The sequence below is a fragment of the Colossoma macropomum genome, unplaced genomic scaffold, assembly GCF_904425465.1.
Source record: "Colossoma macropomum unplaced genomic scaffold, Colossoma_macropomum, whole genome shotgun sequence".
Taxonomy (NCBI): Eukaryota; Metazoa; Chordata; class Actinopteri; order Characiformes; family Serrasalmidae; genus Colossoma; species Colossoma macropomum.
Genome location: NW_023494805.1, coordinates 22,903,125 through 22,918,897, shown reverse-complemented (window position 1 = coordinate 22,918,897; position 15,773 = coordinate 22,903,125). Strand labels below are relative to the sequence as shown.

The window sequence follows — 15,773 nt, the reverse complement described above, 5'->3', positions numbered from 1 at the left end:
CATGTGTTGAGAATAAATTGGCCCCAAGATCCGGGAACATGGATGATGTATGATAGTGTGACATCTGTTACGGGCCACACTGCAGCGAGAAACTTATCAAGTGTGGCCATGCAATGCGGCTCTCAAGAGGCACCACACTCCCAGCTTAAAAAGGTACTGCAGCTTTTGTTATGTTGTTACTATGTAGTTGTGTTGTTTGAAATGACAACTTACAATTAAAGTAGTTGCACACTTTTCAGTTAATCCAACACAATCATTTTATTGTATAGTGTTATATTCAAAAGCTTATATGGTATAAAACTGCACCAAAATAATCAAAGCATTTTAACATTTTAAAATTTAAAAATCTCTCAAATATTTACCAGCTTTTTCACATGATTCTCACAAAAAGAAAAATCATTGTACATAATGGTCTTCACAGAAGAGGTTATGCACGCAATGTTGCTGTTTTTTATTTTTTTGAAAAATCAGCAAATGTCACCTGCTTAGATTTGGCAAATGATTTTGCGCAGAAAGTATTTTCAATTTTGTAACTCCATCTTTGTAAAGAGCTTAATAATTTAGGTTATATTGCAGTGTTAAAGTACGGGGTGACGTTCAAGATGTAAAAGAGTATTCCATTGAGTCTTCCAAATTTCTGCATAATTTAATTCTTGAGACGTAAACAAAGTCATTCAGTGTGATTTAATGTAAAATACTATATTGTAAGGAAAGCTACCAATTTGCATTTGTTTATAAAAGTGGCGACAGGAACCAGGGGTCACCAACACTAATACAGCCATTTTATTCACTATCCAAAATGACCAGTGAACGTACACATCATCTGCATTTTTAGATGTAATGGTAAAATAGTGGTAAAACTGAAAAGTAAGGGTTTTTTTGGTTGTGCTTTGTCATATAATGCCCTGTGTGAATCTCGCCACCCTGAAGCGAGTTTAAATACATTTGCGGGGAAAACTTGAGGCAAAAACTATGGCAAACCAATGTCTCAGGCATCAGCCAGAATATCTGAAACCAGTTCATGTAATAGCTTTTTGTGAGGTAGCTTTTAGATGCATTATACACTTTTCCTATCATCACCGCTGTGAACAATTCTGAACAAGTTTCTGTACAATGGTGCATTTCATATCAAAACACTATGAATGACTCTTTACATCTTAACGATTGAATTGTGTTAAAAATGTTGAAAAAATTCCTCTTTAAGGCTTTCTGAAACCACTGTTCCCTAAAAATGGGTGCAAACATTAACAAAATGATTTGTGCTTCATGTCAGAGGAAAAAAAAAACATTACAACACTTGAAACAAGTGAACACAGTACACATAACCACAAAAACAACTTTATCTATTTAAAGTAAATGAAGAAGGTTCTGATCTGTTTTGGTGAGATGGTTACACTGAAGTCCGTGGTCACGTGTGTGAAGGAGCTGGAGTTCTCTGTAACACACACACACACACACACACACACACACACACACACACACACACAGAGTAATTAATCAAGTGATCTAAAGTTTCTATCAAATCAATTCACCAAATATTCTATTTATTATTAAACTCAAAGTAGAACATGTACACACGAGTTGACACTAATACCTTGTATACACAGTCAGTGGCTATTTTTTTTTAGGTATACCTACCATACAGGTGCACTTTATAGGTATACAAATCAAGGATTTTGTTACAAAACAATTTACTGAACACTTTAATTACTGTTGTTGGTAGCAAGTTTTACACATACAAGAAATCTCAGTGCTATATAGATTAAAACCACCTTTATTAGATAAATGGAAGTGTTGTCCGTTATACATCAGATGTCATTCTTCTCATTATATCCAAAATTATTACAAATGAATACACAGCATTTTGTGAGGAAACTCTTCAATTATTGATGCTTATATTGTAGCATCTGCTGATACACAGTTTGTCCTCCACCCTCTGCCCCAGATACGCACCACTTTGGTCTGGCACAATTTGGTAGTTTTCCTGCTCTAACACACCTGATTTAACTCCTCTGTTAACTTCCAGGTTTAGTGGGTATGTCTGAATCGAGGAGCTCCCAAACTGTGCTCGATGCCAGCCTACCTTTTAAATACCTCAATAGCACTACTGGGTTGAGAACAATCTGCCGCCAAAAATATCTAGCCAGCAGTGGCCCTGTGGTCAGAAACAGACCACTGATGAAGGTTATAGAAGATTATCGTACCTGTATTCTCTGATCTCTCAATAGTCCTCCAGTTCCATCTTTGAAGGTCTGAGATATCCCAGGTTCCTGTGAGGGAGCGTTCCTGCACAGTCTTCACTTCACCTAAGCCCTGCATGACTTCCTGTAATTAGAAGGAAGAGTTCAAGGAAGATTACATTCTGTCTCTGGAAAAAATCCTGAAAATGTAGGAAAATGTAGTCTCCTGCTAAAACACTGCCTTAATGAAAAATAAAAAGTGAAAAATAAAAAGATGCATCTTTGCATTACACCAAGTACCTCATGGCTTAAATATGAAACCATATCATGTCAATCAGTAAAATACCAGGACACAGACTGAAGGTATCAATCAAGTTCATTTATATAAAATTATGTCCACAAATATATTATACACATGGTAAAGCTTCGTTGCCCATTTTTATATCTACCACAATATATAACCACAGACTTATTTAAGAAATACACAGCTGACTACATTAAAATAATCTTATACACAGGTTTACCTTCAGGTTGATCGTGGTGGGTTTGGACAGGACAGGGTCCTCTCCTTCTTCAAACAAGTGAGTAATCCTTAAGAGGACCCGGTCAAAGTCTGTTTCAGGCTTTCCTTCTCCACCTGTACAAAAAATAAGGACTAACCTGTTACTACAAGCAATAATCAGACAACACTTAAATTAACTTAGAAAAGTAACCCATGAGCATATCGCTGTTGTTGGAACAAAACCTCATATCTCCAAAATGTTAACTTTACAGGAGAAGGAAGAAACATACTTTACTTTTAATAGAACCAGACATCTTTTCAATTAATTCTGGGTCATTTATTTTGGTCCGTTCATCATAAAAATTATGCACAATGTAAAGGGCAACAGACATTTTCAAAATATGTCAAAAAATGACAAAAACGGAGACACAAGGTTTTGTTCCGACAGCAATGATATGTTAGCTTGCAATGTTTGTAACCACAGTCTTGTATCACAGCAGAAAATGATTGTTTAACAGGCACATGCTAATTGTACACTCACTCAAAAAGGCCTAATATTATTGAAACTCTTGTGGAGAAGCTGCCTACCTGAGTTGAGGTTCTGGAGGTGCTGGGCGTGACTAGGGCCATAGCCCCATCCAGGGATACTCAGATACTGCAAGTGGAGATTTGGAGGCAAAACCACAGGCTGGACAGTGGGGCCATTCCACCTCTCTCGTACAATCCATGGTCTCTCTGTCACAGAAGAAAGGATTAGAATACGACACTGTGAGCACACAATGTACTGTTACCCACAGCTATATTTCCTTTTATTGTTCTAATAATTCATTTTATGCCCGTCACAAACAAAATGAGGAAAAAATGATTTTTTGGGCCATATAATAACTGTATTGCAAAGGACCAAAAGTTGCAATTAAATTATACAAAGCATAAACCATAAGTATTCTTTCATTTTCAAATAATATTTTCACAAGCATGCTAACTCACGAGGCTTATCAATGGGCAGGACCACAGGTCTGTGTTGTAGATATAGTGCCCCCTGCTGACTGAGGGTTGCCATGGCAGCAGGAGAGCCCAACATCATCCATAGAACTGGCCGTACCACAGAGGAGTCATTCAGGGTCAGGTTATAGCCCAGATTCCACTCTTGGTTGTTCCACAGCCGCCTATGAAGCATCACCTGTGAGAACCAGGCAGTGAGTAAACCAATACACCTCGACCTGCCAAAAAGTGGATTATTAGAAATATGATAAAGTAATTTTGCAATAAAGATATTTTGTGCACCTCCATCTGGCTCTGGCCAAGACTAGCCACTCCATGTGCTCTCTCACTGAGCAGGGCCAGTCTGCTGGAGTCATCTTCAATGTAGGCTTCTCGTACCATTGGATAGTAGTTCTGCACCCCCACATGCACAAACACAAACATATCCCAGTTAACAGACAAAATCCACTGGACAAGATGGACCGATTATTTTCAATCTCATATAGACATCTGTTGTCATTCTTACCCGAGATACTGAATTGTTGATATACTGCTTGTACTCCCTCTTCAGCATCTGGTAGCCATTGTTGTCTGTGTATATCGTCCTGTTGTTGCTCAGACTAGTGGTGGTTCTGAGTACAGCTTCTCTGTTCACCACTAAGGGACCCACCCCATAGCTCTGATCCAGCCTCTGACACAGTATCCTGTCTTTGAAGCCCACTGGAACCCGGGTGATCATGGAGTAAGTGTAGTTCTTATCAGACTCTTCCCTGCAGAAAGGTTTAAAAATCAAATTTTGAACATTTTTCACTATCCTAAAGATAGTCAATCGGAAGACATGTTTTGTGTCTGAAGTTTGCTTACTTACTTTTGCATTGGAGCTACGAAGCTAATGCAGCTAACTAGTAAAGGGAGCTTATGATCTGTAATTAGCAGCTATCAACTATCTAAATGCATAGCTAAATTAACACAATCTTGCCTCAAACTGCATGCAATTTGCATGATGCTAATTTGTGGTCAATAGTTTTCATTCTTTGTTAATTACATTGGCCTTGTAGCTCCAGTACAAACTTAAAGAAGCAAAATTCAGACACCAAACAAGTCTTGGACTGACTGTACTGGGTAAATTAGATATTTTTCTGTAAACCTTCACTTTGATATCACAGCCAAATACAATTAGTTCTAGTCTTTTACCTGTAAAAATACTGGCGGACCTCAGAAATTATTTTTCCAGGAATTATCTGCATTGCAACAGATTTGTAAGCAAGAACTGCAAACTCATTGGCTGTGAAGATGTAGTTGTCAGAGATGGGCCCAGTGTGCACATCTCCATTGGCCTCATACTCCCAGAAGTCTTGGCGAATCCTAACTTTTCTACTTTCAAACCTGGAACAGAATGGTGAGAAACTGGAAATGAATTTTCTTTGTAGAATTGTCCTTTATACCAACTACACTTTTTCAGCCAGTTAAATAAAGAATGTGTGTCAAGAATTAATTCTTAGTCCTATTAATGAAAACAGGTTGAGTACTGAGGAAAAAAACACATCTGATCAGAGGTGCTGATCTGTCAGTTGTATTAAAATTTGTCAGAGTATCCATCCCTGTGATGAGCACTGTTACATGGACAGGAAGGATGTGCCCCAAGATTTAGCAGTTTTACTCTAAGATGCTTCATATATGTGGGCCTGATGTTACACTGTCCATATGTCATTATCTGAAGTAAAACCCCACCAATACAAAAACAAACAAACAAACAAAAACTAAGATACACTGTAAACATTGCTCCTGATCCTGTTATCTCACTACACCAAAGGGAAAACTGAATTAAAGTATAAATGAGAAAGATGAGCCAACCTATCTGTAATACTGTGTAGCAGGTTAGTCTCCTGGTCAAACAGCAGCTTGTAGCATTCATTTAGCACAGGCAAAAGTCTCCTACCCGTCTTCTTCCATTTGCTAATGTTCCGTCTCTCAAATGTCACCACTCTGGCTGCATGAGTCAGCCCACAGCTAGAACCCTTGTTACACTTTGACTGCGGAAACTGGATGAGGTATTTTCTGTACTGAAGCCCACCCAGTTCCACCATAATGAAAAGATCATAGTCAGCCGGCGACTCTGCTGAAGGTTGGATCTGAAGGAACATGATGGACACAGTCAAACACCACTGTTCCACAGGACTACACAACAAACTGATAAGCAAGCAAGCATAATAAGTAGTCAACATAGTCTGCTGGATAAATAGATAATTCCACTTTGTAAGACATCTGTATCAAAAAGATATATATAATATAAAAAAAGATTCAATTCTGTGTTTATGCATACTTTTGTAATGAACGAGTTACCTGAGCTGGGACTGCTAACCCATTATCATCAAACACAAGTGCCATTGGATATTTTACAGAAACATTGATGTATGTTGTTATGTTCCAAGCAAGTGGGTTGTACACAATGATGTGCTGCTCAAGGTCACTTGATGGCTCTATGTCACAGAAAAAATAATCATATATTATTTTAGAACTTTAGAATGATAGGCCCTGCATCTAACAATAAGTAATGATTAAAATTATGTGGCTATGTTAAAAGAAAGCTTAAGACAGACCATAAAAGTTTGATGTTCATGCTCATAGAACTTTTTACCCCATGTTCTGATAAATAAGACTATATGGCTATGATAACTTTACTCACATCAACTTACATACTAATTACATAATGACTACTTTCGCAAGCCCGATCTACGAATATGACTCACCTGTGCTTTCTGGGTTGGCACTAGAAATGGCAGGGTTCTGAGGGAGAAGGAACATGGCTGCCAAGAGCTCTTCTACTCCCATCATACTTTGCGTGAGGTGATCCATGTACATATCAGCTACTTTGGGTGATTCTGTACCTGTGATACCATCATGGTGCTGAACCTGGTTTAGTGAAGAATAGGTAATAACAGGTAATTAACACTGTACTCTACATCCCATATTATCTGTGACTATGCATTCCAATACATTTTACATTGGGTACCTCAGAGACAGCCCATCTGAGGGCCTTGAGCTTATCTAGGGCCCATTCTTTCTGGACGGGGCCATCCGGGTACCTGATCCGGTACCGAACAAACAAAGATTCTGCAGAATGGAGAAGGGAACTGGCTCTTTTTGCAACTCCTTTTAGAACATTTCTGGAGGCGTAGAACCCTGTCCATGCCTGAAACGGTTCTGCAAGCAATGAAGATAAAATGCAAAACAGATGTAACCTTCTGAAAAGATACCCTACATTAAATTGCATTTATTATGGATATTATTATGGATCATGCTATATATTTTTACTGGACATGCGACTCTTTATTTTGGTAGGATTGTCAATATGTTGTTTTAATCAGTGAGCAAGCCTAAATATTAAAAGAGTTTTGGAAGCTGCAGGTTGCCTACAGTTCTTTATCACTTTAATGCTTTAACCCTGTGATCCCTTTGTTAATAAGGTTGGACATCCCTGGTTTTGAATATGAAAACATTTGAGAGTAACCTACCAGTGGAATAAGGGAGGAAGTCTTCGCTTCCCCTCACCTCCCACGACAGATTTGATTGGTGTACAGCTTGGAAATAGTCTTTGAGTGTGGCATACTGAACTGTCACTCCAAACTCCTCACTGTGCTTATTGATGTAGTTCATCAACACATCCATATTTGTGAACTGTACTGAGGCATTGTAGAACTGCTTGTCACAACCCTACAAAACAAAACAAATATTTTAAAAAGGTGTATCCCGTACAGCTGGGTGGGTACAGAAATAAATTATAGAAGGAATAAAGTATGGTAACAATATTTATGTTTTTAGTTGGTAACAACATGAAAATGAACTGACCCAAGGCCAGAGAACATGGTTGGTCCGGAACCACTGGGCCCTTTGTTTGATGTTTTTCACCATGGTCTGGGCATAGGGCTCCAAAGTTTCCTTTGTGACTGGAAGGCTCATGTTAGGGTAAACTCCATCTTTAGGGGGGTCTGGAAACATGGCTACTCCATTCCAATAAAACCCTGACCTATAGGTCAGAAACAGGTAAGAACTTACAGCTTTATGTGTAAAATATGTAATATGTATAAACACTGTTAAGAAAGCAACACATATTATTTGAACACCTGTTTGAGAAGGGGAGGTAGGATGGTGTGCAATAACTGTATTGGTCCATAGTGTGTGTGAAAATCTCCTGGGTCTTCCCCAAAGAGGACGACCCTCTCCAAACAAACTGCAGTTTCTAGATAAACATAAGCACAGTTATGATATTACACAGTTTCGGCACAGTTAGCAGCGTCTTCACATGTATAGTATATACTGGCTACTACACTTTAGTATAATTACAAAAGGAAAAGAAAAACAACCTTATTCTTCTGCATGGCATCTTTGAGATCATAGTCAATGCGGGAGATGAGGTGAGCATCAAATCCAGCCAGAGCAAAAAGGACTGGAGTGGTAGCAGAGGCGCCAAACGGGTCAACATGCCAAGAGAAATGAGGCCTGACCCCAAACGTTTCATACAAGAAGCCATGTCCCTCTACCGTAGAGACACAGTGGAAGGGAGGAATAAGGAGCGAGGAGGAGAGAAAGAGAGAGAGCATGTGTTGAAGGCCATAGACTAGTATTTTTTCATGTGATAAAATATTACATTAAGTAAAACGCAACACATACAAAGTCCTCTCCCATTTGCAATCCTGAAGTCCTGACTTGTGCCATGAGGTTGTAGCTTGTTTCTTTTCTCATTTCTGCACTCAAATGGGAGCTCACGAGCATCCTTCCTCCGTGCACTCTTAGTGCAGCCTTTGGTGATTACCGCAATCAATGTAGCCTCTGACTTAAAATACAGGCTAGGACCAATCAGAGTATACAGTTTTGTTAACAGCTATCTAACTTACATGGTGGAGAAAAAATGTCAGAGGTAAACTGCATTGTTTATTTATTTACCTCATCACTAAGCTGCATTATGCTTGTAATGCATATTGAGCCACTGCTGATAAGCACATTAGCGTTTACCAAAAAAAGGATTTCATTGGATACAGAGCATGTACAGCCTGTGCGGCACCTGAGTCTGTCCCGAACACACACTTTTAAACCTACTGCCTTCGAGTGCTAAATTGAAAATGTTGACCCTGTGGATTCCTGTTTCATGGACTCTAGACCTATATTTTGTGACTGATGTTCACTAAAGTGCTCAATGTTGTCACATCAAATCTGCAAGGCAGTATGACTGCAACTATATAAAAAATTGGTAATTTTCTTCATTTGTTTGTTTAAAACTAAACAAAAACTTTATTTTACTTATTTCTCTTTTTTTGGGGTGGGGCCTCTCATTTAGTTTCTTTCATCATGCACGGTTCAGTATGATGACAGAAACTAACCAGCACAGTCTGATAAAGCCTGCATTCCAAGTGGCCTTTCTAGAAGTCTGCAATTTCACAGGCATGGCATTATCTCTCTTTTAGCTTAGGTGAATGGCAGAATTAGAGCCCTACAGTCTGGTGGACTTTCCTGGTGACATGCATGTTAATTTGTTATTTGGCCTGCAGGTCTGCACATTGTTGCCTCAAGTGTGGACTTTGAGGAGGACCGCCAGCTTAAGCACCTGTTAGGGCTTTCTAATGGGGTAGGTTTCTTGTCCTCTGTCTGCAAGCTGTTGACATCACCGAAGTGCAGATGACCACAGGGCTTAGGATGGCTATTGGGAACTGTGCCCAAAACACAAACCTGTCAACTGGAGGATGGCGTCATCAATATCTGTCACTGCTTCGTCATGCATCACCTGACCACCAATGATGAACTCCAGACGTCCCTCCTGCAGCAGCTGTCTCACCTGACATGGAAGCAGGTCTCAGTTATTAAAAAGGGGAAAAGCAGTGTATCCACATTAACAACGTACCTAGTGTATCCACTCACACACAGCTGAAGGTCTGGTACTCACCTGTTTCTTGTGCCACTGTGATGCTGTGTTGTCCCACCAAAGTCGGAAGAACTCCTGCTCAACTGCGATGAATTTACGATCTTTCACCCTTGAAAGCTCCTCAACGACCGTGCTGTACACGTTGCTGGCATAGGCGTGCATGCTCTCCTACAGACACATCACGCTCTCGTAAACCCCGTCAGACAAGGAGCAAGTTTGCAGACATCACTCTGAAGGAGTAACTTACCTGAACCGTGTACACCCAGCCGACATCCATATGACTGTGAGGAATGACGAACACTTGGAGACGTTCTTGAGCATCATTTGTGGAGACTGACACACAAAATAACCCAAGAAACAGAAGTAAACCCTTCATTTTGTCATCAAAGGCACTACAACTGTGTTCCTGCCGAACGTCTCATGACAGCATGTGACTTCTGCGCATGCGCAATTTAACTTCCCTAAACAGGTCTGGTTGGACCACAGAGAGTGTATAGAGTAGAGCTGCCACTCAGTAATACCGGCAATACCAACCAATCAGTACTAAGCACCAGTAACGTCAACCAATTAGTACTAAGTAGCAATAACGCCAACTAATCAGCACACAGTAGCAGTAACGCTAGCGCCCTTTGCTTTAAAAAGTGAGCTACACAGATAAGTTTTCCTTGCTTTTTTATTGAAATACACCCTTCTGTTTTCTAAAATTAAAGGAAGGTCCTGGACAATTGGTTAGAAACTATTTAAACTTTTAATTTTTAGCCGTTTAGCTCCATTCACCCCCATTCATTGAGGACTCGCTCGCGGGCGCCCTCTGGCGTTGTGCATCCCTGTTTTTGCTGTAACGGAAGAAATAGGAAGGGGCCAGACTCCCCTTAAACCAGCTCAGATTGGACCCATCGAAGGCGGATCATAGAAATACGTTTCTGAGGACTAGTCCCCATTTACACGCAGGTCTGGTTATACATTCCAAGAAAATGACTGTCACGTTATTTTACATAAATCGCAGTCCACGTTTTTGTGATACTTACCAGCCATAAACTGGCCTGTTCTGTATGTTAACCTCCTAACCAGCAGGCGGAGACTCCGTGCTGTATTTCTGCACTTACCACCTAAAAATGGCTGAAGTTGACAACGATGGTGAGCAGAAAACAACAGACAAGGATGATTTGGAAGTTTTAAAGGTACAAACTGTTTATCATATTAGCGCAATTAGCAGATTATCGGAGTGTCGTTCAGTGTCATGTATTTTATTAAAGAGAAATCGAGCTGATTTGCTGCACACTCAGCTGCTGCTCAGCTAGCTAGCCGACCGTCTGTCACTATAACAACGAATGCATTACTAGCTGCATAGTTCTGTATGTAACGTTAATATGGTGAATGTGAGGATGACTGTGAAATGTCAGACGTCAGGTCTGTCCGATTTAGATTAAAGGTGCGCCTTACATCCCTTAAACATACTAAATTTGTATCTGTGTAGCGTATATCAACCTTGCGCGATGAAATTTGATCAGGGAATCGTTCAGAATGGGAGATCTTTCTGTTGTCTCACAGGAACTCGTGGATGGACTGTATCACTTTAGGGATCACTATTTTGAAACGCACAGCGTGGAGGACGCCAGTAGAAAACAGAATGATGTTACCGAAGAGATGAACAGGACACTGAAGAGGCTGGAGGAGAAGGAAGGTGAGTTTGTGACAAAGCGTAAGATTTTCATAGGCTTTGTAAACAGGGACACAACGTACATTAAATGTCAACGTATCCAGACACCTTTCCTTATTAGGGAATTCAGCTACTTCAAGTTGCATCCATTACTGATACAACTAATATAATCCCTAGAGGAAAGCATTGCCAATAAAATGGGATGCTCTGGAGCATCTGTACGAGTCTAAGGTCAACCAGTGTTGGCTAGAGGGGTTCAAAGTGTTCTCTGGAGTGATTGAGCTCCATCCAGTACTTTTCATCCAGATGAGTTGGACTCGTGTTTATGGTCCAGAACTATATATCCAACATCAGTACCTGACCTCATTGCTCTTGCGTCAGAAAGTAATCAAATCGTCACAGCAGTGTTCCTCCATCTAATGGAAAGTCATCCTAGAAAAGTAGAACCTGTTACTCCAGCAAATAGGAAGAAAAACTCCTTTTTAATATCCCTGATTTCACACTGGACTATGTCTATAGACTTTCTGGACTATAGTGTATATAATGTACATATATTTTGAGGCAGTGGTATGTTAACACTGAAAGACGAGGGATTACTCTGTATTAACTAATCTTTAGTAAATGCATATTTACTCAACGGCCTGCACATCTTATTTCAAAGACATAATTATCCTCATCTTTTATTTGGCAGAGCTCTACAAACACAGTGCCCAGTACCTGCTCCTGCGGGGCCGGTGTCTGAACATAGCTCCACAGTTCAGTCAGGCAGCAGAAGAAAGCCTCTCTCGGGCAGTAAAGTTGGAGCCAGGTTTGGTAGAAGGGTGGAACACACTAGGTGAGCAGTACTGGAAGAAAGGAGACCTGATTGCTGCAAAGACCTGCTTCACAGGGGCTCTACAACAGGTATAATGAAAAATTATAGTGAAAACATATTTGGACTCCAGAAATTAAGAAATATTTTGTTTGGGATTTGAGATGATACTCTTTAGGATTAAAATGACCGTGTCCTGTAATAGCATAGTTTTTAGTAATGATTGCTGTCTTTGTAATCCTTTTCTTTAGTCCAAGAACAAAGTGTCTTTGAGGAACCTCTCAATGGTGCTAAGGCAGCTTCCTCCAGAAGGGGGCGCTCAGGACCATGGCAAACGTATCATGGAAAGCGTGGACCTGGCCAGACAGGCTGTGCAGCTTGACGTCACCGATGGAACGTCCTGGTGTGAGTTTATCATGCTTTAATAGTAATATTAAGTTAGGGACGTTTGTACTGTAACTATAAAACATTTCTAAAACATGGTTTTCCTGTGCTCTTTAGAACATACCAGTTTCCCAACTCTAGTCCTACAGGCCCCTCAGCAGAAGAGTCTTACAGTGGGCAAAAAGAAACCTGTGCAGGGCAGGTGTGCCTTCAAGACTGGAGTTGGGAAACACTAGAACAGATGTCTATTCTTAACCACAAAGAGCTGGCATGGCTGTAGGTTTCCGTTCCAACCATGCATGAGCACACCTGATTGATAATGTAAAGAGTAAGACCACTTAATGAAACAAGAAGAGTCAGGTGTGATTTTGCTTGGTTAGAAGGAAAACCTGCAGCCGCGCTGGACCTTTACGCATATGACCAGGCACCCCTGCACTAGAATATATGATCATGTAACTTCCCGGATTCATTTATCTGGCACAGTACTGTCTGGATATGAGTTTGGCAGTGGTGTGGCTTCAGCATGCAGCAGTGCATTAGATAACTTGAGTATAAAATATTGCAAGCAGTAATCTTAAGAAAACACATTGAAATTAATTGAAATTAACCACTTCTTGTACAGATATCTTAGGGAATGCCTACATCTCCCTGTTCTTCTCCAGTGGACAGAATCCTCAGATGTCTCAGCAAGCTCTTAGTGCCTATTCACAAGCTGTGAGTGAACACAAACATATACACATATACAGTAATTAAACTGGAAAGATATTCAATATTTCTGCTGGTTATGCTCGCAAATTATATTTCTTCTGTATTTTACAGGAGAAAATTGACAAAGCATCAGCTTTGAATGCTGATCTGCACTTTAATAGGGCCACGGTAACGTGTCAGTTGTTCTCTCACTTTACTTTCATACCTGTCATTAATTCTGCCTTGTCTCACTTTTAACCAAACCATCTGAGCTGTATACAGATCATATAGAAAGAAACCATCTTGTAGCTGTTAAAACATCTAATTTGTACCAATTACCACTTATTCATCATTACCATATGCCTATTGCAAGATCTTTCCCCATTTGCTATGATAACCTTTTGATAGGCTACAGCAAGTTTGTTTTACCCCTTTTAATAGCAAATCTAAGCTAGCATTATACTCAAGTTCCTTTTTTCAACTTTTTCATTTCCATCTTTGCCATGGTTTAGCTGTTCCAGTATGAGGAGATGTTCAGTTCAGCTTTGGCTGGGTACAGTCGGGCTGCTGCTCTTGACCCTGGCTGGGAGGAGCCTCCAGAGAGAGAGAAGCAGTTGCTGGACTATCTGAATCAAGTCACTAGTTTAATAGAGAATAAGGTGAGTTAAACACTTATGATATGTAAAATGTAGGGACACAACATGGGAGTACTTTAAGTAGTTTAACAGGTTCAGGCTGTGTGCTTCTGGTCACCTTCTTGTGTACTTATAGCAAAAGAACAAACAAACAAAAACGGATACATGATGATATCTAGATGTTAAATAAATTAAATATTTAAATGTTGCTTAGCCAATGCAGTGTTTTTTATTGTACTTTATGGTCAAAAAAACAGTTCGCCAGTGTTTAAAAGCCTCTTTGCACTAATCATGTTTATTTTAACACATTAATATTTTTGTGTCTTGGTTGGAAAGCTTGTCTGGGTAAAACAGCATATAAATATATTGAATTGATTTTCTTTGAGCAATTTACTAGACTTTGTAGTGACTGTTACAACCCCTAGTCTGTTACAGTTCACCCATCCTGTGGGTTAAGTTCTAACATCTGCACTCACTCACTCGAGTTAGAACTGCTCTTGTGTATGAAGAGAGAAGCCACTAAATCCTGATGTAAGAAAAATGACTGACTTGCATCTTAAACTTGATTTCCTTCTACAAGTGTGAAGGCTGAATACATATGGGTATATGGAAATTAAAGCCAGCGCTCCCACCAGTAGATGGCAGCAGAGTGCCATACAGTAGTGACACACTGCATGTTGGGAGGTTAGGATTGGCCCTATTACATATAATCTGTAGCTTGAGGTGTATGTGTGTTTTTCTCTCTCTTTCAGGGGAAAGTGAAAGCACGGCGCCTGCGTAATATGCTCTCCTCTCTGAGCGTGTCTGCTTTGGGTCCATGTGCCTCTCCTGAGTTTCGCTCCCCCACAGGCCGCATAGGAAGCCTGGTACCCTGCAGTTTCTCAGATCTTACGCATGGCCACAATGCAGGTGCTGCAGCCCTCGGAAAAGTTGTCTTCAGCCTGGCCACAGAGGGTCGAATGGCCTTGTGAGTAAAACCCGTAAATAATTTCCTTTATTTGATTCATTAGCACAGCATTAATTCTATTAAGTTAAACTGCATTTATTTTGATGATTTTAAGAGGTTTTAGCTGTACTTACATGTTTTCCTAGAGCAACCTTTTATGTTTTGCTTGTATGTGATTTTCCTCTTCTCTCCCCTCAGTACATTTGGGATGGTGGACAGCGAGGAAACATGTTGTGTTGTCATGGTTTATAACATATCAGACGGCTGGGGCGTCTTAATAGGAGACACAGTAGTCATTCCAGAACCACAAGTCAAACGGCATAGTATAACACACAATGATAAGGTAGGTGCATTCATTCACTTGCCAATTTAATTTGGTACAGTTTACATAATATTAATAAACACTTGAACAGAATTACAAATTTACTCAGACCTTCTCTACACAGACCTACAATTTCCGGAGTATACGTGTGGACTCTCCTCTGCTACTCGTTGTCAATGGAAAGAGACAAGCAATGCAAAGCCAAACAGCAACTTCTGTCAGTTACAAACCACATACTGAATAAAAAAATGAGTGCAAACAAAGAGCAATATGGAGTAAGAATCTGAGGAAGGGCAGTTTTTGTCTTTTCATTTTGCCTGTATATAGTGTGTACTGTTTATTAGTCAGAATTGTCTGTACATATTTTTTGTTTTTGTACTCTCACTAAAGTTGGTGGGCATTTTTGTAAACATTCTGCTGCTGCCTATTTCAAATCTGAGGTCCACAAAATAAAACTCCTCAAATGGTGCTCCTAAGGTACTTGTCAAATTGTTATTTTTCATAAGATGACCAATGACATGTCCAAGTGTACCTTGTGAAGCTGCATACCTTTGACATATTCACAACTGGCACAGCTAGCAAAGCTACACTGTTAAGAGTAGTTGAATGATGACTCCTCTGCATATGTGTTTGGAGGTTGTGACTAGGCTTGTGCTGACATTCAGTTCTAAAGCTTATCAAGTAAATTTTCTTGCAACACTACTGAAAAAATAACCTTTGCATAGGAAAACATTCAGCTTACCAAGGA

At 40.0% G+C, this 15,773-nt stretch overlaps 2 protein-coding genes across 2 annotated transcripts; one reads left to right on the top strand and one right to left on the bottom strand.

Annotated features, from left to right (window-relative positions):
* Positions 1–315: 315 nt before the first annotated feature.
* On the bottom strand, positions 316–10,024 carry man2b2 (mannosidase, alpha, class 2B, member 2). Its single transcript, XM_036597380.1, has 19 exons — positions 9,828–10,024; positions 9,602–9,748; positions 9,388–9,493; positions 8,028–8,200; positions 7,788–7,903; positions 7,513–7,690; positions 7,179–7,377; positions 6,677–6,867; positions 6,414–6,576; positions 6,007–6,143; positions 5,518–5,795; positions 4,858–5,049; positions 4,190–4,433; positions 3,967–4,077; positions 3,670–3,862; positions 3,271–3,417; positions 2,705–2,817; positions 2,205–2,325; positions 316–1,435 (listed from the first exon to the last, which is right to left on the bottom strand). Exons 1-19 carry the CDS (start codon positions 9,954–9,956, stop codon positions 1,344–1,346), a joined length of 3,030 nt encoding a protein of 1,009 aa, XP_036453273.1. The 5' UTR covers positions 9,957–10,024; the 3' UTR covers positions 316–1,343.
* A 401-nt stretch (positions 10,025–10,425) lies between these two features.
* ttc5 (tetratricopeptide repeat domain 5) lies at positions 10,426–15,501 on the top strand. The gene is made up of 11 exons (XM_036597759.1): positions 10,426–10,531; positions 10,655–10,761; positions 11,132–11,264; positions 11,932–12,143; positions 12,303–12,456; positions 13,058–13,149; positions 13,255–13,311; positions 13,635–13,781; positions 14,510–14,724; positions 14,902–15,046; positions 15,150–15,501. The coding sequence occupies exons 2-11, from the start codon at positions 10,696–10,698 to the stop codon at positions 15,267–15,269; spliced, it is 1,341 nt and encodes a 446-aa protein (XP_036453652.1). The 5' UTR covers positions 10,426–10,531; positions 10,655–10,695; the 3' UTR covers positions 15,270–15,501.
* Positions 15,502–15,773: the final 272 nt, after the last annotated feature.